Source organism: Bombus huntii, chromosome 1 (genome assembly GCF_024542735.1).
Source record: "Bombus huntii isolate Logan2020A chromosome 1, iyBomHunt1.1, whole genome shotgun sequence".
NCBI lineage: Eukaryota > Metazoa > Arthropoda > Insecta > Hymenoptera > Apidae > Bombus > Bombus huntii.
The window spans coordinates 21,333,375-21,359,643 of NC_066238.1; the positions used below are offsets into that span (position 1 = coordinate 21,333,375).

Here is a 26,269-nt window from a genome sequence, read left to right on the forward strand (position 1 = left end):
CTGACAACTGAAATATAGAATTTGTAGCAAAAGTGTAGCGAAAACTATATAATGTAAAGGAAAAAATAAAATTTTGTTTAAAACATCTAGTATCAATACGAGTAAATTATTTGCAATATTCTTGGATGATTTTTAAGTTTATATAATACGTTGTTAATTTTTTATTTTATTTATTAAAATTTACAGTCAATTCTCGCATTGAGAATTTTCAGTAATTTTTTCTGGCGCGGTGCAGTGACATGGCTAAATATTTATAATAAGTTAATACTTATTATAGATAAGTATAATTTTTAAGTAAATGTTGTAAATAAGTAAATATTACTTAATTTAAATAACTAATTAAATCTAGCGTTTAGGTCTGGCGGGTAGTGTCTCTTCAGCCCGCGGATCTGGTCCGACGTATCAAGTAGTCCAATAATTAGGGGGTTTCGATGTTTGTTGACTCTTTTGTCTGTCGCTATATTTTGCTATTTCTTTTTTGACTGTTGGTACCTTGAGGTCGCGATGTATTAGTTCGTTGGTCACGTACCAGGGTGCATTTATAATGGAAAGCGTTGAAGTATTTCAATGTTGGAATTACCTGCTGTTCCCCATAGTTGGATTCTGCAGGTTCAGACAGGTTTTATTACGGTCTTAATGAGGGTAATTTTATTGTGTGTGCTTATGACGTTGTTAATGAGAACCATTTAAAGAGATTTTCGAATTCGAAATACGATTTTACTTCCGTTACATTGTTTACTACAAGACAGTGGCCATTGTAATATAAATTTGGGTTAAATCTCTACAATAGCAATAAAGTAATAAATGTAACGGGCTTTCCTTGGTACTGTTATTTTTTCGGATTATCTATCTAATTGTACTTTTGTTTAGGTAGTTGTGCTGGCAACACTGTTTCAAATGTTAGACTTTAAGTGTTTCAATCGTATCGCAATCTAAACGAACGATATTATTGAGCAAGTGGAATTTACGTTTATCAACGAGAATATCACTTTGAAACTAAAAAATCCGACTGCTTAATCAAATTAAAAACACGATGATTATACCTGTACGTTGTTTTACGTGTGGAAAAGTGATCGGTAATAAATGGGAAGCTTATCTTGGTTTGTTACAGGCAGAATACACTGAAGGGTAAGTATATACATTGTCATAACAAACTGTGAAAACAAATTAAATGAGTGAAATACGGCATAAATTAGATATACTATAATGTAAATAACGTAATTTATATACTGTGTTTGCACTAATAGGAACTCTAACCTTCACGGTATAGAGATTCTAATGAATGAAATGAGATTTTTAACTATTTTTGTTAATTTGTTTCATTCTAATGAATGAAATGAGATTTTTAACTATTTTTGTTAATAATGAGTACATCAAAATATTGTCTATGTGCTGCTATCTTCTATATGTAACCATATAATATATGTTACAGTGATGCTCTCGACGCATTGGGTTTAAAACGATACTGCTGCCGTAGAATGCTTCTTGGACACGTAGATTTAATTGAGAAGCTTTTGAATTACGCACCATTAGAAAAATAAAAATGTGAAGTAAAAATTCTCTCATTTCACTTTAAATATTAAGATACAAATTACCAATTATATAATAGGATATTGTTATTTATACAGAAATATTTCTTAGGAAATGTATGATGACAAGGTAGAATAAAAAATTCAAAAGATATTGTAAAATGGTTTGTATTTAAATATTGTAATCACTTCATTATTTCTTTTTCACCAGGAATATGTAGAAATTTCCAACAACTGTATAAAAAGTCAATTGATTTATAACAAGTTCGATAAGCAAAAATTGCTTCGGAAGGATTTTGCTTTCTTTTAAATGTACATTTGTATTAAATGCAACACAGTAGAATGAAACATTTGCTGCACTGTGAATCACATACATGAAACATGTTATGGCTTGTTTACAAATGTTTGAATTATTACAATAATACATGCTATTAAATTTAGGAAGAAAAATGAAGGTTATACTTTAAGATTTGATTGTTAATTTATAAGACTAACAACACGCAAACATACTTCTCTATGTATTAACAATTTTTATAGATCTTAATTGTAGCTAAAATTTTTTAAAATTCTTTATATGTTTCAAATAGGGTACAGTTATATGTGCAGAATATAAAAAAATGTTCAAACGTAATTTATCATTATAATAAAGTAAAAAATTCCAATTTGTTAAATAAATAATATCAATCAAAATTAATTACAACGTATTGCTCCGATGTAAAATATTTCTTACGAATACTGTTAACTTCTCTCAGTCTAGTATCTTCACGAATTAAATAGAATATATATAGTATATATTATGTTTTAGGAACAGAGTAAGTTACTAGATATATTTTCAAATTAGTCACTTATTAACGATTAAATCTTCTCATATAACCTCCCCTAATAGTTCTCATTTTATAATATAAATTGTTTGTGCGTAGATATTATTTGAACTATATCGAATGTTAGTTTTCCAATTTCTCATTCTTAAAAGAATTTAATTTCGATTCATTGAATTCTCATTTGCACAACAACCGAAGTTACGTTGGTTAGAATTCATTCTATCTTACTAAAATACTAGGACATGTCTTGTAAGCATAATATGATCGCATCTAAATTTCTGATATAAATTTTACCAAACTTCTGATTATACGTATCTTACAAAATAAATTGATATCTTCAATTTATATCCTATTTGATTTTCTTGATTGTCATCATAAAATAATTAAATTATCAGAAATGTATTGCATTAAAACCTGTTAAATGGCTTCCAAACGTTTTTGGAGTTTGGAATATTGGAATATTTATAAATCTATGTATATGAAACCAATTTTTCTTAACTGTAAAGTTCTGCGATTTGCATTAATGCACTTCGAGATCCAAATATTAGAGCCATAAGCCCAATGATACATATGATTACGTTTTTCAGTGCTACCCAATTTCCGGGTCCAAAACCAACGTCCCAATAAGTGACGGTTTCGACGAACACAGGAATTAAAAGTCCTAATATTGAAAAACAAAATGCACCAATTAGTCCAATAAAGGGTTCGATAGTTGGTACGGTCACAGCCAATAAAACTAAAACATATAAACAGATTTCTTAAATTTCTAGAATTCTGAAATTACATTTATGAATTTGAAATAAATGTTATAGCGAAAATTTGGTTATAAATTAAAATACACACCTGCTCCTATGGCCATAGCTGTTCTTAAAATATAATTTACTGTTGTCCTTTCGTGAAATCGATGTTTTATACTATTCCATGCAATGTCCAGGCAAACGTAAAACTGTAGTCCAAATGTGCAATAAACGGCAAGAGCTATTAATATCTTCACGATTTGAGCCGCTCTAGAGAAAAAAGATATAATATATAGACAACGCAAACTTAGCCCTTTGCGGACGGGGCTGTTCGACGAGCGAGCGTCGCTGTGGACGAGAGGTATCGGCGCGCGCAGTTGAGAATATATACACGTTGAATGTTTGCGTTATTCATTGTCGAGGCTTGTATTATTTTCATCAATATTTAGTTCATCATCGTTGTCACTATCACTAGAAATATTGAAACATCTGAGCCGATTCCTTGTTGAACGGAATTCGTTTTCACTGCCTGAAGCATTATCGTCGTCTCCTATCTTGTCAAGTTCATAATGCTCGTCATCACTACTATTACTATCCAACATGTCCTTTCTGGATATTTTAAGCATCGTGTATAAGGTATTATAAAAAATACATAAAACATATAAAAAGTTTGTTGATTCGTCTGGTAATGCCAATGAAATTCGTTTTGACTCGACCATTGTCTTACATCGCGAGTTTACGTTAAACGGAAGATAAAATTTCTAAAGATCTATAATTTTCTTTCATCGAAAACATAATACTGTTTAGTTTATTATACCCATACGTAAATACGCATTACATTATCGCCCAGGAAAATAGACGTATGCCAGCCATTTCAAAATAAGGTGAACCGATCCGGAACGATGAGCAGATTCGGGGGCGGTTATATACTGACACCCGTCCGCAAAGGGTTAATTTTATTGTGATCCTTACACTTCTTCCGTTGGTAGATTTAATGTGATACTGCCTAAAGTTTGGTCCTGATATCTCGCGTATCCCAAGAATCCAAGTAAAATGTAGATGAACGTAACCCCGGACATTCCCTTATTGAGAACACCGCAAATTCCGATAAAATGTTGGGGTGTTTTCATATTATTCTCCAGTGGCATTACAACTCCTATAACGTCAGTCTCTTAGTAAAACATCAATATTCCTTTAAATAGTCGAATAATACCTATTGCTTCCATTGCAAAGATAGTAATGCTGAAGAATCGCGGGAAGTCTTGAATGGGCGCGAATAAAGGTACAGAGCTGATAGATGGCATATCCGTAACTAAGTAATAAAACGTTATTCCTAAACCTGATCCCATGAATATATTGGCTACCATGGAAACAGGTGCAAGATATTTCAGATTTGGTACCCAACTGAGCAGTACCATTGGAATCATTAAAGTGGCTGCCATGTACCGGATATCGAATTTCGATTCCCCATAATAATACTTATTGATCTGATCAAAGTTTGCAGCAACGATCACTGTGTACACACTACAGGTACCAAAATACGTTGTGAATAAACTGATCTGTATAAGGTATCTGTAAATAACATATTATGTGGTTATTATCCTATTGAAAACACGATTCCTTAGATATTTTTAAACTTTATTTCATAAATATAAATATTGTATATTATTGTCATGATATCTTACCTGATCGGTTTTGAAAATTTTCTCCCCCATTGTGGTCCCGTGGCAAACGCTACTTCTGCTACATCGGCAAAGCTCATTTCTGTACGCCTCGTTTTGTAATATAGAACATGTGCACATTTTACCTAAAATATTAATGAATCGTAACTTAGTTTATTGCTTCGATTATTGTGTTCAATATCATTGGTATTTATGTACCAAAATATAGGCGCAATGTGTGCATACGAACGCCACCAGAATTGTGGCAAATACACCAACGACAAGTCCAGCATTCTTGAAAGCAATTGGCATGGATAATATACCCGTTCCAAGGGCAGCTTTTAACAAATGCGTTAATGTGTCACCGTCCCTGAAAGGAAATTACGGACTATTATTGCTGCAATTATTTTGGTATAAATGTGTCACTTACAGTGCATTTAACTTTCATACTGTTTAACATTATATAACATAGATATTACTTATTTTTGATTAAACATCACAAATAATATAATAACCCTGAGTATCTAACATAAAAGTTAAGAACATCAGTTAATTATATATTTTTATATCAATTGCCATATCGCGACTTACGTCGTCGGGTTATCAACTTTTCGTTCATTGAAGGGGTCGAAGCTTTTTCCATCACCCTGTCCGACCTCAATATCTCGTGGAGCGACTTGCACTTTGTATCTGCAATAAATATGAATAAATTCTACTTTGTTTAACATTTTTGCTTAGCGAATCAACAAGATTGTTGTGTTTCACGATGATATTTTTGTTAATACGATTTCTTTAGCTAATAGGCAATGAATCTGAACCTGTGAATAAGTCGAAACTATGTAAATATATAGTAAATTCTTACTTGGACAATACACCATCCTTCGCATTAGACCCATCTTGGGGTAGGAAGGTGTCCATTTCTGTCGGCGCTTTGTATTCCTGTAAAAGACGGTCATTATATAATAAAATTCTAAATAACAACTCATTTTCTTTTATAAAATAATGTATTTTCATTGATACTTGCCATTGTGAATGCTTGTATGTGTATATCTTGGTTTGATTATTGTACGTTATCTGCAACAAACGAAATTAATATTACAAAAAGATATCAACATACAGTAGCACATATTACAATATCACGAGTGTACATTTAAAATAGTGTAAATTCAAAAAACATAAGCTGGTTTTAAAACAAATTAATGTATATATCGCGTTTATTTGCACAAACAATTTTCCACACTCGTGAATTAGAGTTAAACGATGGAAAGTGAAATAATACTACTATCATAAGTTTACAAACTAATTATTATTTGATTTACAATGCAAAGTTATGCATACGCGACCGACTATCGGTATTCTTCTTCTTTACAGCCCACGCCTTTTACTCGATTTACATCAAAACAGTGCAATTGATTATACGTTTTGACTCGATGGAAATTGTTATCATTAATTCGTTAAATCATAATAATAAAATTCTTTGTTTTTTTTTTTTTTTTAGGATATTATTATCGTTGATCGGTATTGATAGTACAATTGATAGGAATTATATATAAATAACGCGATCATATTATAGCATTTATAGTACATATGGTACTACTATATTAGATAAAATGAAAAACGTGTTTCCGTAAAAGCTTTTTGAAGTCCAACCTCAGTATACGCTAGTATAGTCTAAGTCTAGCTCGAAATAAGACTTTATCAGCAGAATAATCGTTGACAATATTTGGAGAGCTACTGATATCGTAAAAGTTAAATATCTGGTATAGAATACACATTTGTTTCTCTTTGTAAATCGTTGCATAGGAAATTTGTGGCACCTGATTGAAATTAACACGTTGAATGCCACGGGGATCACCGGTGACCGGTGCACCAAGATTAGCAGAGATATATAATTTGAACAAATGTCAATAGTTACAAATTTTGTATTATTACCATCGTTACTACAATGGTGGGACGACATTAATGCAGTATAAAACATATAAAAATAGTTTCATTGATACATGAAATATAGATCTATCATGTGCGTCTGCCACCAGTGGCCGTCGAACATGGGAAAAACCCACTTTTCCTTGTTTAAACAAGGGAGATTATAAATTACTATGAAATTATTTTTATCATATTGCAACTCTAAAATGAGTTGATCTACGTAGAATCGAAGTATTATTACGTAAAACATCATGTAGAAACAGTGTTTATTTTCAAGACCTCGGCCTTGCGTTTCTAAGTGTATTAATGGTGTAAATACGCGGAAATGCATAACCGTGGGTGGCTGGTATGGAAAATTAACATAAACGCGCGAATGTTACCTGATACAATATCAACAATTGTCTTCGTGATATTATAAGAATTCAAACTAAACTAGCAAATATTCAAATAATATTAATAAATTTTTTAATTTATTAATACTTTTAATAATAATAAAATATAAATGTATATAGTATTTAATGTGAGTATATACTAAAAGTATATTACTTTACTATCATATCGCTATACTAAAAGTAAATTAAAAATTCTCGGGCAATGGTTCTTGCGAAATTTAAGGTTTATAGATAACAAAAGGTTGACAAGGGCTCAAAGATATTTAAAGATACTTAAATAATACTTAATAATTTTGAAATTAGGCTTTTTAAATCTTTAAATCACTTTAAAATTAAGAACTCCAAACTTTCGAAATATTTGAAATTATCGTACATATTGATGTAAGTACGTGCGAATTAAAATACATATAATCAGTAGATTAATCAAGTTAGATAATGTTGTGTGGCAGTGATTGACCAAAATGTTCTCTACATAAGTAATCGATGGCACAAAGAAAATCTTTTAACAGAGTTGTAGAAAACAAAATAACGGGATTTTCAGCATAAGCAGTATTTTCTAATACCGAAATAAATTGAGTAATACCGATCGTTTAAACCTATTCAGATGAATTCTTTTGAATGCATCACAATTGAATGATTTAAATGTGTATAATTACGTTGTTTAAAAAGGCCAACGGATGAAAGACTCCTTTGTTCGCTAATATTATTGTAGCATACAAATTCTTTCTTAGAAATTGAATAAAGACCGTTTCTCATAAAGTAAATTGCTTAATTTTTTTCTACTAGAATCCTAATGTTATATTATATTTGTACTGTGTCTTACTTTACGATCTTCAAATATATAAGATTACTTCTCCGAAAAATAAAAACTTATTCACTTTTTTTCCAATTACAATTACAATTATAAATTATAATAATAGATAATAATATAAGAAATTAACTAAAAGTCCCAGATATCAGAATAGCTATTAAGTAATCTTAAACGTTTATTTCGGTCTAATTTTACGCAATGTTGTTTATTTCAAAATTCCTCTTCTATAATTATGATATAATATTTACAGGTCTCTCCATGACTCTAAGATGAATAATAATAAAGAAAAGGAAATTGTTGATACGTAGTGACATTTGCAAGTGAAATGCATCAGGACAGAGTGCTGGCGAGTGAAACCGTAGAAAAGTGTTTCATTGAGAATAGCATTTATCGATCATCCTTGACGTAACATCGGACATTGTCCTCAAAAATATAGAACCGTTGGCAATTTGTAATACGGTGACCACTAACGGATGCGCGCGTCGGGTCTAAAAATAGTTGAGGACCATCACCTAAATCTCTCAGTCACCTCGTATTTACGATTCGATAAGAAATAATTTTGTATTTGTACATATATTTGAATATATACAGGGTGGTTGGTAACTGCTGGTACAAACAAAGGGAGTGTTTCTACGTTTAGAAGAAAAGGATTTACACAATAGAGGGTCTAAGACAATAGGTGCAATAGGACACCAGAGCTAAGTTTCTAAACGGTCGAACGTTATTGAGGAGCCTTAATCTTGTACCTCAATAAAAGCTTTAAGTAGTCCCTTGCGACTACATGCTTTTGGGCCACCTATTGTATTTGAACACTTGTAAACGCCTTTTCAAAGCAATTTACTTACAGTTTTGCTCATTATTCGTTCACTTCTATCTCTTGTTAGTCATACTTAGATCCTTTAGGCCGTAAAATTTCGATTTTCGATTTCGAAAATGAAATTCGTAGTGATTTATTTATATACCCACAATATATATATTCAAATATATATTCTAATATATGTACGATTGCAAAATTATTGTTTTATCGAATCTAGATTTATTTAGACACACACACACACACACACACACACACACACACACACACACACACACACACACACGCGCGCGCGCGCGCGCGCGCGCGCACGCACGCACGCACACGCACGCACGCACACGCACACACACGCGCGCGCACGCACGCACACACGCACGCACGCACACACACACATATGTCGGGTTTACATTAGAATTAGGGTTAGGGGCGTGAAACGAATCTTCGTTTGGGTTACACGTTGTCGCTATGCAATAGAGAAGACATTGACTAGTGCAAATACGATTATTATAGAACCGGACAAGTAACCGTGGTAGTTAGGTATTCGAGAAACTAATGACAATGATCCTAGGTTCAATAACGAATCCGCGGTCGACGGGATGATAGATGAACGTACTCGCAAAATCTAAGTCGGATGCGTAATGTTCCCTGGTCGTAAGGGGTTACTCTTTTTCAGATCGCGAGCGGGAATGACTTTCTCGTCCCGATGATGCCACAGAGGAAAACTATATTGGGGTGTGTCTCAGGACACGAGATCATCGGATTAGTTGAGAAAAGCCTTCGTTTAGAAAGTAAGGGAAATTGGCGTTGCTGTTAATTGGTCAATCTCCATACTGGTGGTTAGAAAGAGATGCTAGCCGCCCTCGAGGGAAAGTTGCTAGTGGGAGACGCCGCTCGTTGAAAAATAGGTCTCCCCTATTTTCCCGTAGTTGGGACAAAGACTGTTTGTCTGTTTGAAGGACTTTAGTTGGCTAAATCTTAAGATTTATAACGGGCCCTCGGGCTAGCCGAACATGTACTGCGGAAACGTATCGACATCTGGCAATCATTTTACTCGAAGAATAGGGTCTGAGCTATAACTATAGAATAGCTATAGAATTATTCCATGCCTTTGTTAGACAAAGCGTTCATCCCGTGACCGCGGCTACGTTCGGCGATTGGCTGTCGCCTCGAGCCCAAGCTCATTATCACAACTTTCGAACAATTACAATCGGATTGAATAACTACAATTGTTTAATTACAGCTATAGTAGACTCTAGGTTACAATGTTGCGGGATTAACCAAAATTCCAAAGACTCCGGTGTTCTTTCATCTCCGACTTCGTGATTCTATAATAATTTTTACTGTAGATTCGATAAAAAAATAATTTTTAATTTGTAAATATATTTGTACATATATTTGAATATATATAGTGTGAGTATATATATTTTATGTAATTTATATATAATATTTTATTATTATATATGTAATTAAACAATTTATATATATAATATAAATAAGGTTTCAAAGTAATCCAAGACATAAAGAGATTCCAATAAATATTAAATTAGGTACATATGTATATATTAAGAAAGAAAAAAAATATTTCGAATTGGAGTACAGTAATGACATATTAATTTTAACAACCTACACTTTCGTGTTACTCATTGTCAATGCAGATTGAAATCTCATTCGCCATTGATCATTCATTGCAAGATAACCGAGAAACCGGTAGAACAACTTTGACTCACGACATCTGGTCAAATTGCGCGTAAATTACACATTTATATTCCGAGACAGTTTATATGTCAGTAGTACATACTCTTTTATTACGCGGAGTACCATTATTATTACCATTCAAGCGTTCACTGTATTTAATAATTTAATCCCGTGTTTTTTTATATTTTTATTCGCGATGCATTTAAAAAAATGACGTTGCATTGTGCCAAAAATTAGATATCGCTATTACGTGGGAAGTGCAAATCACTTTATGCTTGAAATATTGGCTTCAAATGTGTGTCTTAAATTTGGAAATGTTTCATTTAGACATGTAATTTTGATTGCCACGTAAGACGTATCTATATTTGAGATTAATTTTTACGTTCCTCGTGGCGATAATAAAGCCCAATTTATGTAAATTTCTTTCTACGCGTCAACGATTCTCAGAAAACAAGAGGAGAGAAAATTGTAACTTACGGAACAGGATAGTCGACATGACGTTGCGAAAATTGTTATACACGTGGTTAGAGGTTCTAAGTATACGATTGTGCGGCTGCATCCAAAGACGCCTTACGAGGCGCCACATTGACAATACGGTATCACAATCGCGCCGTCGCAGAGGTGCTAATTAAAATACAGTATACTGCTTGAATCTCTAACAAAAATCATTTGTCTACGATTAGGAGCTGCGTCGGAATGAAAGAGTTTTTCAAGTTACAGAAAGATGACTAAAAGCACTTGGCCGCACAATATTATAGAATTTCATAATTTAAGGTTATAAGAGTAATTGAAACATAGCGCTGAAAAATTTCCAGGTACATTCTAGTATTTAAAATTAGAAATTTATTTTATTTTTTATAAATCTCCTGATCCTATATTTTGATTGCTATTTTTATACGTTAGAATTTCTCAAGTATTTTCCACTATTTAAAATTAGAAATTTAATGAATTCTTTCTTTTATAAATGAATTTTTCTATCTTATACCTCGACTGCTCTCTTTATATGTTATATAATAATTCATATTCATAGTGAATATTACGTTTTTTATTCGTCTGTTGAATAGGGAAATGATTAAAATGAATAAAAGCACAGAATTCCTTTTGAGAATGTAATTGGAATTTTTGTGCTGATAGGTTCGAGTCACGGCAATTATGCGAGAATATTTTGGTTTCATTTATATGCTGTACGATAATCGGTATCTATAGCAAACCCTGCAATGTTGCATATAAGGTTATAGCTTAAGTGTTATTATACAATAAAGTGACACCATCTGATAAGAGAACAAAATAAATATGACACGACAATTTGTTGTCGCTTATGCATGAAACTAGTTGCGGTTGCGATGCAGTCATCGCTATTTCGTCGAATAGAAACTGCACACTTGTGTGAGTAGACGAAATAAAAGAAAAATTATGTAATTACTGTGCACTTAAACTCGATAGTGCATTTCCAGATCATCTATCGCAATTTTTTCTTCCCTAACGGTTCGTTCCCCATTTTTATAACGTTTCAACAAATATACTGACAACGAACGACGTAAAATCAGATAAGAGAACTACGATATTAATTGTGCCGACAGTCCTAGCTATTCACATTGAAATTAATTAATCTTTAATCTATCCTTGTTAAGGCGACAATTACAGGAGCGAGTGTTACATGGAAAATTAGGTCGTTCAACTTTCAGAGTTAACCTCTCGTTCATTGTGGTCAATTTTACAGTTAATGTTATTATCAGATTACCGATCAACCATGTATGTGTATAAAAAAAGCAAAAGAAAGAAATGTTTCGGAAATAGATTCGGCGTAGAAGATAGAAATCACGTGGAATGGAAAATCACGAAAAAGAAACTTTGTCTGATTCGTATGTATAATGCATGTAAATAAAAAGATAAGGTTAATGTTAGTGACCCCATGCTTCACTCCTACTCTGTCAAATCAAGTCGCAACGATAATATTTACAATGATTTATGGTACGATAGTTCTTTGTCGTCATAGTTGTATAAAGATATAACTGTTTTGTTGAACTTCGCCGCCATGGATCTATGTACTTAGTGAAAAACATATTCTACGTGTTCGCTTCTGCAATTAAATAGAGTTCTACATATTAAACTTTAGATAATTAATCGTGATTCATTTTGGCTTAATTGTATGTTAAATGTTAAATGAACGTAACAAATGAAATCAATCCAAGCGATCGAATTTGTACTATCTTTTAAATCACTTCATTAAACAAAATGCAAATCTCAGATTTCTATTATCAAGTATTTCAGATATAATGCAATTTTAGAAGATCACAAAAAGATTATGTAAAGATAGAAACTAGTCAATGAAGATATTTTTGTCTATTAATAATACCGTATAATTATTCATATCTTCTGTTCAATTTCAAAACGCTAGTAAGTACGCATGATTCACGGTTTTAGCAGATTATACCCCGACAATGTTTACTTGCAAACTTTTTTTAGCAATGTCATTCAGCAACCTGTAATAGTTGTTTGCAAAATTTAATAAATGTTGCAAGTATCGATCGAATGATCACAAGTTTATAAACTTATCGGAATGATTCGGCATTTTATGTATTTTTCTCTATAATCATTGTATAAATAAATCAACGATTTTTGACCTTTGAAAGGTCCAGTTTATAATTGGAGAGGGGGTCGATCAATAGAGTTTTCGTTCTAGTTTTTCTTTACTTTTAGAGAATTATTTAGAGTTAGCGTTTAAATTTAGAGAATCTTCGCTCTCACTCACGCATAGGATTAGCCAAATAAGCAAAAGAATCATCCTCAGAATTGTTATTTCCATGTAAATTCTAACTATTATCTATGTATTTTTACACGTTTGTTTTTCTTTCGTGAAAACATGATGAAGCAATTTTTCAGAACTACTAGTACTTCTAATATAAAGTTATAAGTCATGATCTTCTTGCTTTTATATAGCGATTACTACGAGATTGACAATAACAAGAAAGGAAGGAAATTAAACGTCATACGATATATATTTGAAACAGATAAAAGTTCTACTATAATATCCGTACGATAATATATTCGGTTAGAATGACGTTTCATACGGACTTTCAAGGTTGCTGAAGCAAAATGTGAATCGTTTTTCGCGCGAATTTCTAATGTTAAGACATTTGTCAAATGTTCGTGAGGACGAATTTTTAAAACCGTTCATTATCGTGAAAAATGACCCTGATTTTTGACTTTAGCGATTCAAAATACTCTCGGAAAGACACATTTAGACCAAAAATTTTGCGATTTGCAATATTTTAATAAATCTTAGATGAAGAACGACTCGATAATTATTTGTAACGTGAATAAAATACACATTATATGAGAGAGAAATATTATTTAACAAATTTTGTACTGTAACATTTAAAATTCTTTTTCGTGTTTATTTCATTAATCATCACATTTCAATAGCATCGTTGTATTAGTGAAAAACACGTGTTCGATAGTATAGTCACCTGTATCGAAGTTGCTGAACGCATTTGAAAACTAGGTCACCTCGAGACTACGTTTTCTAGTTCGTTGTGTAGATGTCAAGGTTTATCTCTATGACCGGTTCGTAGAATTGATCTTTTCAAGAGCAATAAAGGAGAAGAAAGCATTTCGAATAGAACAATTAATCACTGCGGGTGGTCGATTTTATTCATCCTATCCTTAGACCGTTGTCATCTAACAATAATTGCTTGAGTAAATCGCAACCTTATGCCGGCTTCATACGGCAATACGCGTATAATAGATACTAAATATGTGTATGATAGACGCTAAGTAAAATCCGAATTTTACGACGGAACATCAAAACAAATTAAGTTATCATCGCCGTAACATTATCGAATTGACAAAAAAAGGCGTAAAAGTCAATGGACAATGATGTCATGAGTCGTACTTTATGCAGATGGAGGTGGGAGGATAAATAACGGTTGTTATTGGACGAAGCTTATGTCATGTAACACAAGCATCGTAGCAGAAGTAAATAATGTGACGTTGTGTATTCCCTTAAGAGAAAATTCTACTGACAACTTTTTCACATAACTTATCATATTTTACTCGTAATTCTCAATGAGAATTGATTGTAAAATTCTTCCAAATAAAAAAAAAAAAAAGAAAAAAAACTTATCATAGAAAAGGAAAGACGTAAGGTACTACTTTTGTATTTATTTTCCTTGTCTTTCATACGACAAGTTTTACGATTAAAAGTTGAAATATCTACTAAATTAATAATTTTTTGACATAGGTAAGCTATTAATCTCCTATAGAGAATCTGAATCTGCACCGATTAACGTACTAAAAAATATATAATTCTGTTCAAAAAACAAAGTTGACCTCCACATGACCTTTAAGCACCCACCGATAGACTATAGACATGTAACAAGGAAAGTCAATCTCGTTACAGTTACATGTTAGATAGATACATATGTATGATAAAGTTGGTACGGAACTACAAGGTTAATAAAATTATTTATACTACATAAAGATTCTTGAATAGTTTCACCTTCGACCGGTTTCCTTTCGAGTTCAGGGAGCTTGATGCTCATGCTACATTTATGTATTTGGATACATACTTTGGAATTATTCCTAGAAACTTTATTTTTTTAGATTTACTTTTCTACTACAGATTTTCTTCGAATCAAATTGTACCGAACCTTTAAAATTTCTCTTACAATTCAAGGAAATTATTATTAACACTTAGCCAACCGCGCGCGCCACAGCGAGCTATAAGCTGTCCACCGCGCTCGGACAAGCCAACTTATACGCTGACTACCGCGCATTTTTCCAAATATCGAGGACTAATGTTCACTACTTAAAAAACAAAGAAGTCTAAAAATTACTCAAGTGGTCAATTCTACTTTGCGGTAATGATTTTGTTTAACGATTTCACATATTGTTTATACAAAACACCAAATTAAAAGTATATATTAAAAGTATAAAAGAATGTAGGTAAAATTAAAAACATTGAAGATGACTAAAGATAAATAACACGACTTGAACGTGAAATTAAAAATACATAATGTATTTTAATATCTTTTTACAGTGTGATATCGTTCGACTATAATTTTATTTAGTCATAACTGATAGTGTAACTTCTTAATTAATTTTAACACCACTAAATTGGTGTATTTTATTATATACTGTACTTTATAAAAGCAGAAAAAGTGGCGCAATTAATTGGGAACAATTCCAGGTAAACAATAACTGATAATAACAGCAAAAAAAAAAAAAAAAAAGAAAACGCGTTACCAAAGTCAAAAAGGAAGACCTCTCCGTTCGGTCACGCAGCGATGTCATTCACACAGGGGAGCTCTCCCTATTAGGTTAAGAACGCCAAATACCTTTCGTTCCAAGAACTTATCGTTGCATGGACAAAGTCGACTAAAACCCTTTCATACTACTTTGAAACAGGATTGGCCAGAGTCTCCTTACGTTCCAAGAAATATGTCTCTGCCCCTTTCTGGTGCAACCCATATTATTTGGCAGTGCTATAATAGGCAACGTAAAAAATTGAAAATTTTATAATTCTTTTGCGTTTTTCGTTAGTTATACAGTAGATATACTGAAAGGTTACAATTTGAATAATAAGTAAGATTTCATTTAATTCACAAAAAATATAAAAATGTTGGTATGTAGGAAATATCAAAATGGTCGCGAAAAATATCCATTAATGTACACAATGTACATAATGTACACATATGTAGAATATTGCAGAATATTATCATAAAAACTAGTCAATGAAAGAACATAAAATCTAGAATAAAAATGCACTAGCTACAATGGATTCGCTTTCTGATAGATGATTTGAATATATATTTAAAAATTTAATTATAAATATAATTATAATAACAATACTCTTTTATCTGTCTATTTATACAAACGATTGTTCCAATTCGTCGCCAACTTTTTCAAATGTTACATATTTGATAAAAAAAATTAATTGAGTCTATAACAGTTTGTTCAATTGACTGTGTTAACATGATGCGATTCATTATAACAGTTACCTTTATTACAAACAATTCCTTAAGCCTTTGTTTTTTCGAATGGCAAAGCGATAAAATGGAAATCAGAGATGATTTTTCAACCATATTATAGAGTCACATATCAATGAGTTCATCAATTATTGGGTTGATGTTGACGTGTTATGTATCGATAAGCATACAGCATAATAACATACTGTCGCGATAAAAAGTGTAAATTAGTTAGAAGAAAAATTGATTTCCGTGTGGTGAAAGGGTAACGAACGAATTAGCCTGTACAGAGAATGGGAGTTTCGATGCGCAGGTCCGAAATATCGACCCGAAGTTACATCATACATTAGCTACCGTGCGATGGGACTGCTATCACGAGCCATACAAGTCGTGTCTACACAAACTTAACACCACGTGCTGGTCGCGGCGTGGCTGTAGTGATGAAACACCTTGTAAAGTTTATAGCTTATGCATTATAACAACCGTTATGTTTATAAATCATCGTTCTTTAAATTTTCAAATTCTATGTTATTTGTTATTATACTTTATTAATGTAATATTAAAAAGAAGAGTTTCCATATTCATAAACTTGCCATTAGGATGTTATCAGTAATCGAGAATAGATTTCGTTCAACGGTAGCTATTACAAAACTAACATTTAGTCTTCTGAATTAAGATGAATCGCATTTTTTTAACGATACATCAATAACCTTTGAATCTAATCTTAAGTCATTTAAAATTATTTAATCGATAAGTTTATACGAACATAAAACTCACAAAGAGCTCGGAAGGTAAGATGTAAAATAAGAGGGAATAAAATTTCACTGTATTAAAATGCCGTTCATTTCTTTGAATTTCGTATACTGTATAGAAAGGTATAGGTTAAGGATTTACAATAAATAGTCGAATGCAGCTGGTTCGATGCGCGTGCGTTAAATCTTCCAAAATGTACGTATGCTGACGGGTGGGAATTTAACAGAGAAATAAAGAGAACCAGTAGAATTGTAAATGTGTGTACTATCCAGATTGACGTGACGTCTTAGATTTAGGTACAAAAATATACTACCCATATTTGAGAAACCTCTCTTGCTTAATGGCTTAACCAGTTCGGAGCGTGCCAATGAATTTCAGAATATGGAATGAAATTTGTATTGATCATGATTCACTATAATAAAATCCATACTGATCGCGATTAATTATCGTCGACCACATAAATATTAAATATCTTCGCGCAAGAGCTTAATTTGGAAATCGATCAATTTGAATTGATGATCAAAGAACTTTGATCATCGGTCGTCGTATGTTTTGTAATTTAAATCGAGTATATTAGCTTTTAAATAGCGATAGAGGGAGCGATAGTGTAATAATGGGTTTCAAATGTAAATGGAGTGTACATGCATACCTACCGTTAGGGACACAAAAGTTATTCGGTGATTTTAAGGTGTATAAAGATGAACGTGGCACGTAAGGACCGATCTCGTAATCCAATGTTACTTCATTTCTGGCAAACAGCGGTTCAGTACAGTGGATCAGTGAATTTATTACAACACAAATACGCCACTGTACAGTGTACACTACACGAGTGTGGCTCGTACTCGTGCCACACGACCACAGTATTCTACCGCGAAACACCGACTGAAAGAGAGTGCCGTGCTGTCCAGACAAGAATAAACGAGAATAAACTGAAAGTTTTTGTCCGCGGAAGAGCGTCCACTGCGTTTCATCAGGCAACCGCTAGAGGTCGAACGTCCTATGTAATGATCAATAGTCCAATTTCGGTTTATCCATAATCTTTAAAATCATACCAGAATAATTAACTACACGAATATTGCAATTAATTCTCTTTTTCTGGTATCGAAGTTCAATGTTAGTAGTAAAAGAGAGTGTGTGAGAATAAATAATAAATATTTAGATATGTATATATTTATTGAATGGATTCTGTGGGTATGAAATTTTTATACTGTTATTATTTCAAATTTTCTATATCGATACATATTATTTTTTCGTCGTCTAAAAAAATATTATTTTTGTTCTTTTTATTTAATCGACTTATCTGTGGCTTGAAATAATTTATCTATCTAGATTAATATTTGCAATTAGAGGTGTGGTTTTTGTGTTAAGTTAGTTCGCCGAACACGTGGTAAGGACTGCATGATGAAATCCTGGCCGGCGGTGTCTGCAGTTACGTACAGATATACAGGCAAATAAAGCGATGCGATTTAAACGATCAAAATGTCAATCAATTCCGTCTATAACCAATCAAATCTTTTAACCCTTACCGCTAGTAATACATGATATTAATCAGTATTACGCAATTCCTATACCAAAAACATTTTCATTAACATTTTTTAACATTTATATTTTATTAACATTTATTTTCTATATCACACTGATGTAAAATAGCATTACGATTATGAACATATTGCATCGTATTACGAAAGTTTTGTTCTTATCTTCAGAAAACATAGACGATGTTGAGTTAACGGGTCTTGTTGAAACATTTGATAAGGAGGAAAAAAGGTATTGAACGTAATTTTCATCGGAGCAATCTGATCGCGCAATTCATGATCATATACGCAATTGAGCGTGGCTACGGTTCATTGATAATCGAGAAGAGTGTGCTCGATGAAATGTAAATGCAATCCATGCGAAATGTTGCAACCTGTCATTCAATTGTATTCATGTCATCTTGAAAAATTTATTTGAATAAAAATTTTCTTTGAAGTTTTATCGATTCATTAATATTTTGTTGTCAATAATTTTTGGGGGGAAAAATTAAATTAAGATATATAATATATAAAATTTAATAAATCGTAGAACAAAATCCCGAGAAAGCATAACAACGCAGTTTTTGTTGTGAGCATGATCGCTGTGTTTGTGGAATTTGCAAGCATCATGTAAAATAGAAATATAACCGTATCTTGGCCGCTCATGGCGTAGTTTAACAGTAACGTTTAAATCAATTCTGTATAATGTGCACGTATTTATCGTTTGTTACGCTTAGTAAATTAGCTTGATAATATTGTACCTTGTACATAGTTTTTGATTTTTCAAGATATATTGAAATATTTAATTCCTAGTTTTTTTACCTCTTAAGTAATGTTGTATACAAACTGTTAGGAAATAATAAAGATTAAATATTTTTACTTGGATAAAGAAGAATCAAAATGGCACAAAAAAATAATACAATTTCAATTTTTTTCATAAAAAATAAAATAGGACATTTTAACTAAGCAAGATAGTATACTAATACAGCATGTATCAGCAAAATTAATCGAAAAATGAAAATATATGTATTTGTCTTGTTGCAATTAACTATTGACGTTTTCTACTAAGAATTAAAAATTGTGAAACATCTGTGCAACACGTTTCATAATTACGTCGTTGATTTACTATCAACCGATAACACTTCATTTTAGTTTAACCCGTGTATGATTCTAATCTATTTATGAATAACATAGATTATATCGTATAAGACCGTTCTGTATAATAACTTTACAGATCGGATTTTGTAATGAACTTTTATCGAAGTAATTTTATTAATTTTAATCAATTTACAAATGAGAAAAGCGCCACTCCGGCATTGGTCTCTTTCCAGAATGTCTAAGGGGGATGATTAACTTTGTCGGTTTATTCTTTGAGTACCACGTATGCAAATTGTGTAAAAACGGCCTAGTTAATTCTCGTAGTACATGGTCTCTTTCAAACTCCGTTTTTGGAAGTTCTAAAGTTTCATGAACAGGTTGCCATCGTCTGTCACTATCACCTTCTACATCCTTTTCTGTTTCACAACAACCCAGTATCGGCGCTAGAAAAACAAATTTAAAAACTATTTATTAAATTACAATCTTAAATTCATTATCAACTACAGAAATAGAAAAGACGGTAAAATTTCTATCATTTTTTTCTATAGCAGTCAAAAAACGGTATAGAAAAATCCAAATAATTTTAAAGAAGATAAAAATACCCATTATGATAATTAGAAAATTGAAAAAAAAGTAAGAGGTTACTTTATGTTATTTAAATAAGAATCATATGAAATGTAAAATCTCGTAGCAGATTTTCAATAGAATAAAAAGGCAAAAGTTCACGTACGTCTTTCAGAATAACAAACATTTATGTCAACAGGTCTCGCTGGCAAAGTTTCGTTTCTTACTAGAGCGAGTTCAAAAGCATCTGTACGATCAAGAGTGTCCTTCATAGTCGTGTCTTCTGGATTCTGTTCAAAATTTAATCATTCGTCTATTATCCGCGCCAACTGAAGACGATCAAGTTGAAAGAGGTGCAAGAAACGCAAATGCTAACAAGATATGTATTTGCATTTCGCGTTTGTCACGTATATTTTTCGACGCGTAATCGCGCAGTCTTGATATAATATCGTATGAAAAATACATGTAACATCTTGTGCACACGGTAACGCTATTGCATCAATGAGATGGACAAATACTACGCAGCTGTTTTTCACGAAATGTCTTTAAAATTTAATCTTTTTATCATAAAAATATTCCAAAGATGTTCCATTCAAAGTGATTTTGTAGCATCGCAGGTATGTTATTTTATATAATATCATCAAAATCCAATTATTTTATCGTAAAAAGATTCCAAAATAATTTGATTCGAATGTTTTATTATTATAGTTTAAAATGGCATCTTAGTGTCTTTTTTTAATTTTTACTAAAAATGTGGTATTAAAAATAATATAAATGTGGTAATTTGTCAGTTGCGATAAGAAATGTTCAGTCCGACGATAGTCGAAGTTACGACCGTGATCCATTTCGCGTCGCTTGCAAATGTCGAGATAAGGATACGATTTTTATCGCGACGAAACGAATAAAGCTCATGTGACCGACAATTTTAACGGAAAAGAACATTGTTTTGGCGTCGCAGTGCGATATCCCGGATATTTAATTCGACAGATCCGCAGTTCTCACACTACACAGACAAATTATTTTAATCTTTTTTTCTAGTATATACTGGTTTAGCGAACGTTGCCGTTAGACAGCTAAACACAAAAGAGATTTGAATATTTGAATATTTGAATATTTGAAAACTTGAAAATTTGAAAATTCATTTCCAACAAAGAAGACCTTGGATGTATAGATAATAACATTAATATAGACGATAGTCTGTAGAGATAGTAACCTGTATAAATAGTAACCTGTATTTGATGGATTACGTCTGGTATATATATTTTTGGATGATCCATATCGAGCTTTTCGCTAAGTTTCATATTTTCATGATCGAAATCTTTTAATTTCTCGAACGCATAGTCGTTTATATCTCCAACTGGAAACTTGCTTGATTTTCTGGATTTATCTTTCCACCAAATTGGTGGTTGTAACAAATCACACGGCTCGTCATCCGTCCTGTTGGTAGTACTGTTCTATTCTTTTCAGTCAGTGTCAGTGGAACAACAAGAATACTTACTCGAGTTTTTCTACTCTTTTTCCGCATGGTACAATGGCTGCTTTCTGTTTTTCAAGATATTTCAATCGTCTTTCACGAGTGTACCATAATTCATATTGTCTTGATCGCGGGAATATCGAAAACACAGCTATAAATCAAATATATTTAAACCGTAATAAGTTATTGAATTAGTAAATTAAAGAATATAGTGAAAATTGCTTAAAAAAAACATCTTTTTTAAATTTTTCTTAAGATTGAAACTAGATTCATCTTGGAACAGTTTATTTCCGCTGGTGACATGGATCGGTGATTAGCAATTAATACTATTTTATCCGAAGGCTTGCTGAAATTGGGTCATAAATCACTCGTGACTCATTAGCGAATTAGTGTCGTTCAGAATTCGCTAGATCATTGATTGCTTCTGGGACATTCAATTATTCGTCCGGCCAACGTTCGATTGGTCGAAATTGCCAGACCGGTATGTGTGGATCTGTTACTTCAACTGGGGAGCAATTAATATTCCAGACAATTCGGAGGTTCTACTCGTTCCTACTACGTTATTACCAACAGAAAACTGCAGATACTTCCATTAGAATCTATGGTATTGTTTTTCATTTACTTACGTTCTGTCGATAAAATTAATTCTAAATCTAGATAAAATTAATTCTAAATTCTAAAGCTATTAAATTTGGAATGCTAGTTTCATTCGATATTTAAATATCTTGTTTAATTATTTGCAATGAAAATATTCTTATCTATATTCAGTGTTTTTTTAAATTAGCAAAATAATATATACATGTAATAGGTAATGGAAAGATTAATAATTAAAGTAAAAGAATCTTTAATCACAATCTTTACTAACATTTTTGCTTCTGTTGATAATCAGATTTCCATTTTGGCATGGTACTAAGTGTTTGGAAAACGATTCCATTATCCTTTATAGGAGAATCCACGTAGCCTTCTTTCTCTTTTTCAAGATATCGGTCTAAAGCGCGTGTATCCAGTTCCTGTATGGGTGCTACAGGGTCGTCTGTAACAATTGCACGAACATTCGCCTAATTCGATCGTTTTAATTCAATTGTGGCACCGCCTTTAATGCCACTGGCCGAGGGGGATCCATTAAACGATTGGCGATAAACATAATATAACGTTCCTCGTTTGACTGTCACGTGCTTTAAACTTTAAACGGATACGCTTATCAGAGCTAATAATTCAAACTTCGTTTATTTAGAACGCTTTAACAAATAAAAAATATATCTATATATATCTTTAGCAATCCTTCGCGCAATAAATTTCATAATAATTTATGAAAACGGTTTCATGAAATGTCAATATAATTAGCACAGGTATATCTGGAGACATTGTCCACACAAGTAGAGTTTTAAATTGAAATATAAGTAACAGTCATAATTCTAATATATAAGACAAAAAGAGAAAGAATCGGTCGAAGAAGAAAGAAAAATTATTATAAACTTATATAATAAGCTCAAAACAATTAATCCATTATTGGCAATTTCGTTCCTTACTGAAATGCGTTATTATATAAAAAGTCGACAAATTTGACAAACTTTTCGTTGTGCGATTCTCCAATTTTCTTATGATATAGATATATCTTCATGAAACGATTGGTAACGGTTTTCGCGTTGAACAAGATGCTCGTTCTTCAAACAATAACGTACGTTGAAAATGATATCGTATTTGAATAAGATTAGTCGATATTCTAACCGATAAACTTACACACTGTCCTTTTTATCGACTTGAGCTGTTTAGCTACGCATCTATGGGAGGGAGCCGGTTTTCCATGGTAAAATACTCCATCGGATAAGAATGTTGGCGAAACCTCAGTTATGTAATAATCGAGAGGTGCTGGCTCTGGAAACTAGATCACCCCGCCATAAGATGATTATATCATAATTATGCGGGGACTGTAGAACATAATAAGTCAAACTTTTTAAAAGGGAACATGTTACCATAATTGAATTTTTATCTAATTTTCTACTTTATATCAAAATTTCCCTCTTTAGCAATAAAGTGATATTAAAATTAAAAAATCAATAAAAATGTACTTATTATGTTTTTCTCCTGTAACTATCATATGGAGGACTGATTGAGAATAATGGTAGTGTAAATTATTCCACTACAAGTTTACATGAAATAGTGTTCTGATATTTTAATATACAAAATTCGTTATATTTTTGCAATAAGAGAATGAAATATTTTTAAATATTAATTGAAATAACAAATTAAAATATTAATAGCAAAAGAAATGATACTTTAAAAAGTCAAAATATTTGATTAAATTTAAACTCTCGAAATCTCAAATTATATACATTATTATAATTTTCAGTTCGCCATATGCAGACACTAATTAAATAGTTCCTTATTCATACCATGAACATTTCCAAATTCGAAAAAAGAATAAAGAAGAATTAAACTCCTACTTGAAATTTACTTGTGAAATTACAGAGTTTGCGAATCAGTCAAACTTATCGAATCGATGATTCACTGAGGTTCCATGGGAACTGTGGTTCGTCTGTCTGCAAGTGAAGATAACCACGACCATTTCATCAAGATGACAGCGTCGCTGATCGGTTCCGACGTGACTCTCGGAACTTCATCAAGGGAATGCGGTTCCGCTTCTCGGTTTCATGCCGATCATCTTGGCGCCAAATCGCGTCTCGATCGAAAGTACCAATGAGTTATGAGCAAGAAATCGAAACCAGTTCCTCAAGGTTGTTCGTCTTGTCTGAAACCATTACGACTAATTTTCGTGGCAAGCTTCATGGAAATGCTCTAACCTAATAATTCTAATTTCATAAAAATTCGAAGTGTAAATTCAAGTAATTCCACTCGCCAAGAAATTCAAATAAGCTCTATTAATTCCTCATTCAGATTATCGTGATGTCTATGAATCGACCTACGGACCGTGGTCATCGTGCGAAGAAAAAAATTTCAAAGGAGAGTAGCAAAAACAAATCGGAAGCGGTAGTAGTACCAGAGTTCGGAAGTCGCGATGCTGTTTCTTCAGACTGCAAAGAACAATATCTCTTCTTATTAGAATTCTTCATACATCACGTTACCAGCGAACGTTTAGCGAAGCTCAACCAAATGTTCTTCGTCCCCACGACGATATCTGTGGAGTTCCTCAACTTCACAGGGAGGAACGGTATCGAAATAACTCCGGTGGACCCGTTATTTCAACCTCAAGCAGGAGTTGCAGACGATATCGAGTATTTCTTCTGTGGTCGCTCCGTGATGTTCGCCATAGATCAATACACTGTGGTCAACAAAGACTTGGACCTAATCATCAAACTATGTGTAGAAAAAAAAATGCCAGAATGTGTGAAACCAGATGTGTTAATAGGTAACGGGGAGCTAGATATTTCCAAACATTTCGCCGCCCTACGAAAAGAAATGTTGCAATGCTGGCACAAAATGGCACCACCACCGAAAGTCTTCGAGGGAGAAGTTCCTGTAATTTATAACGAAAACACGATCGGCGATATATGCATGTTCGTCAGAATTTCTGCATTCGGGCAAACTATCGTCACCGAATTTGACGCACCACCTGATAGAACTATCTCGTCTTATATCTTCAAAGGCGGCGACTGTAACGAAAAATCACCAACTTACAAATGTCGTATCGTTGATCCTCACGTTGCGGACGTCTGTAGGGAGTCGAAAGACGAATTATTGAAAGACGGGCCTCCTTGTCGCGTTTGTATCAAGGAACAACATCCTTGTACACCGTGTGGACAGCCAATCGGGGCCACGTTGAAACCAAACGTTAGTTGCAAACAGATCAGCGAAGTAACTCATGTGACGACGTCGAAACCGAATATTTGTTCCGATGTGCACAAGCAGGCCGGTTTGATACAATCGAGCCGTGGACCGGTGCAACCGTGTGGAAAAGCTGTGGTTCTGAAAGTGTCCGGGATTCTGGACACGGGTCAGGACAAAAAGCCGACAGTCACAGTGGCACCTGAGTCCGAAGCTACACCAGATACCGATCCTGACCATGACGTGTTCGTCCTCAGAATTGGGAAAAAAGGGATTGTCGGAGCTGGAGAAAAGTCGGATATACAGTTGGAAATGAAAACACCGAAAGGGCCCGAAAAGGGACCTCCTATCCGATGCGAGACCAGAGAGATGCAGACTGACGATAAGGTGTACAAAAAGACACATGCAAAGAAAAAGAAAAAGAAATGAATTGGATAGATTGGGTCTTTTTTGGATACCGTTTTTTGGGCTACAAATGCGAGAATACTGATTTTATCGTTGTATACGTTGCATTTTGCGTTTATACGGATTGTTATTAAACTTATTCTTTACTACGAAGTTAAATTAAGCTTTTATTGTTAGATCTGATTAAGTATTTACTTCGTGGAGTATTTTACAATTTGTTTGAGGTTTTGAAGTCTACTTTTGCTTGAGAATTATTTTACTCGAATTAGTAGAGCAAGTTATATCTTTTATCCATTTAAAAATTATACAATCCACCGAAGTAA

General features: G+C 32.8%; 4 protein-coding genes and 1 long non-coding RNA gene across 14 annotated transcripts; 3 read left to right on the forward strand and 2 right to left on the reverse strand.

Annotated features, from left to right (window-relative positions):
• Positions 1–506: 506 nt before the first annotated feature.
• Positions 507–3,082, forward strand: LOC126871142 (DNA-directed RNA polymerases I, II, and III subunit RPABC5). Of its 6 annotated transcripts, none has more exons than XM_050629640.1 (4): positions 507–797; positions 871–1,128; positions 1,433–1,545; positions 2,938–3,082. In XM_050629640.1, the coding sequence occupies exons 2-3, from the start codon at positions 1,034–1,036 to the stop codon at positions 1,539–1,541; spliced, it is 204 nt and encodes a 67-aa protein (XP_050485597.1). In that variant the 5' UTR covers positions 507–797; positions 871–1,033; the 3' UTR covers positions 1,542–1,545; positions 2,938–3,082. The 6 variants fall into 6 exon arrangements, 5 of the variants coding, with proteins under 5 accessions (XP_050485597.1, XP_050485580.1, XP_050485589.1 ...); XR_007691539.1 differs by lacking the exon at positions 2,938–3,082 and adding an exon at positions 1,741–2,695 and having other exon boundaries at positions 508–797; positions 1,433–1,659; XM_050629623.1 differs by lacking the exon at positions 2,938–3,082 and having other exon boundaries at positions 507–806; positions 1,433–1,683.
• Positions 1,682–18,017, reverse strand: LOC126871112 (proton-coupled amino acid transporter-like protein pathetic). Of its 3 annotated transcripts, XM_050629562.1 has the most exons (11): positions 17,762–18,017; positions 15,634–15,872; positions 5,773–5,822; positions 5,611–5,687; positions 5,340–5,438; positions 4,968–5,118; positions 4,773–4,894; positions 4,301–4,659; positions 4,060–4,243; positions 3,194–3,357; positions 1,682–3,086 (listed from the first exon to the last, which is right to left on the reverse strand). In XM_050629562.1, the coding sequence occupies exons 3-11, from the start codon at positions 5,773–5,775 to the stop codon at positions 2,845–2,847; spliced, it is 1,401 nt and encodes a 466-aa protein (XP_050485519.1). In that variant the 5' UTR covers positions 5,776–5,822; positions 15,634–15,872; positions 17,762–18,017; the 3' UTR covers positions 1,682–2,844. The 3 variants fall into 3 exon arrangements, with proteins under 3 accessions (XP_050485519.1, XP_050485510.1, XP_050485529.1); XM_050629553.1 differs by lacking the exon at positions 15,634–15,872 and having other exon boundaries at positions 17,762–18,016; XM_050629572.1 differs by lacking the exons at positions 15,634–15,872; positions 17,762–18,017 and adding an exon at positions 10,864–10,968.
• Positions 11,064–15,625, forward strand: LOC126871171 (uncharacterized). Its single transcript, XR_007691546.1, has 3 exons — positions 11,064–11,201; positions 11,521–14,529; positions 14,630–15,625. It is a non-coding gene; the product is annotated as an uncharacterized LOC126871171 (long non-coding RNA).
• LOC126871125 (uncharacterized) lies at positions 17,996–25,971 on the forward strand. 3 transcript variants are annotated; one of them, XM_050629593.1, is made up of 2 exons: positions 17,996–18,109; positions 24,228–25,971. In XM_050629593.1, the coding sequence occupies exon 2, from the start codon at positions 24,663–24,665 to the stop codon at positions 25,968–25,970; it is 1,308 nt and encodes a 435-aa protein (XP_050485550.1). In that variant the 5' UTR covers positions 17,996–18,109; positions 24,228–24,662; the 3' UTR covers position 25,971. The 3 variants fall into 3 exon arrangements, with proteins under 3 accessions (XP_050485550.1, XP_050485542.1, XP_050485559.1); XM_050629585.1 differs by lacking the exon at positions 17,996–18,109 and adding an exon at positions 21,903–22,362; XM_050629602.1 differs by lacking the exon at positions 17,996–18,109 and having other exon boundaries at positions 22,800–24,493; positions 24,654–25,971.
• Positions 19,910–23,123, reverse strand: LOC126868795 (uncharacterized). Its single transcript, XM_050624672.1, has 6 exons — positions 23,106–23,123; positions 22,624–22,816; positions 21,797–21,909; positions 21,364–21,738; positions 20,451–20,583; positions 19,910–20,163 (listed from the first exon to the last, which is right to left on the reverse strand). Exons 1-6 carry the CDS (start codon positions 23,121–23,123, stop codon positions 19,910–19,912), a joined length of 1,086 nt encoding a protein of 361 aa, XP_050480629.1.
• Positions 25,972–26,269: the final 298 nt, after the last annotated feature.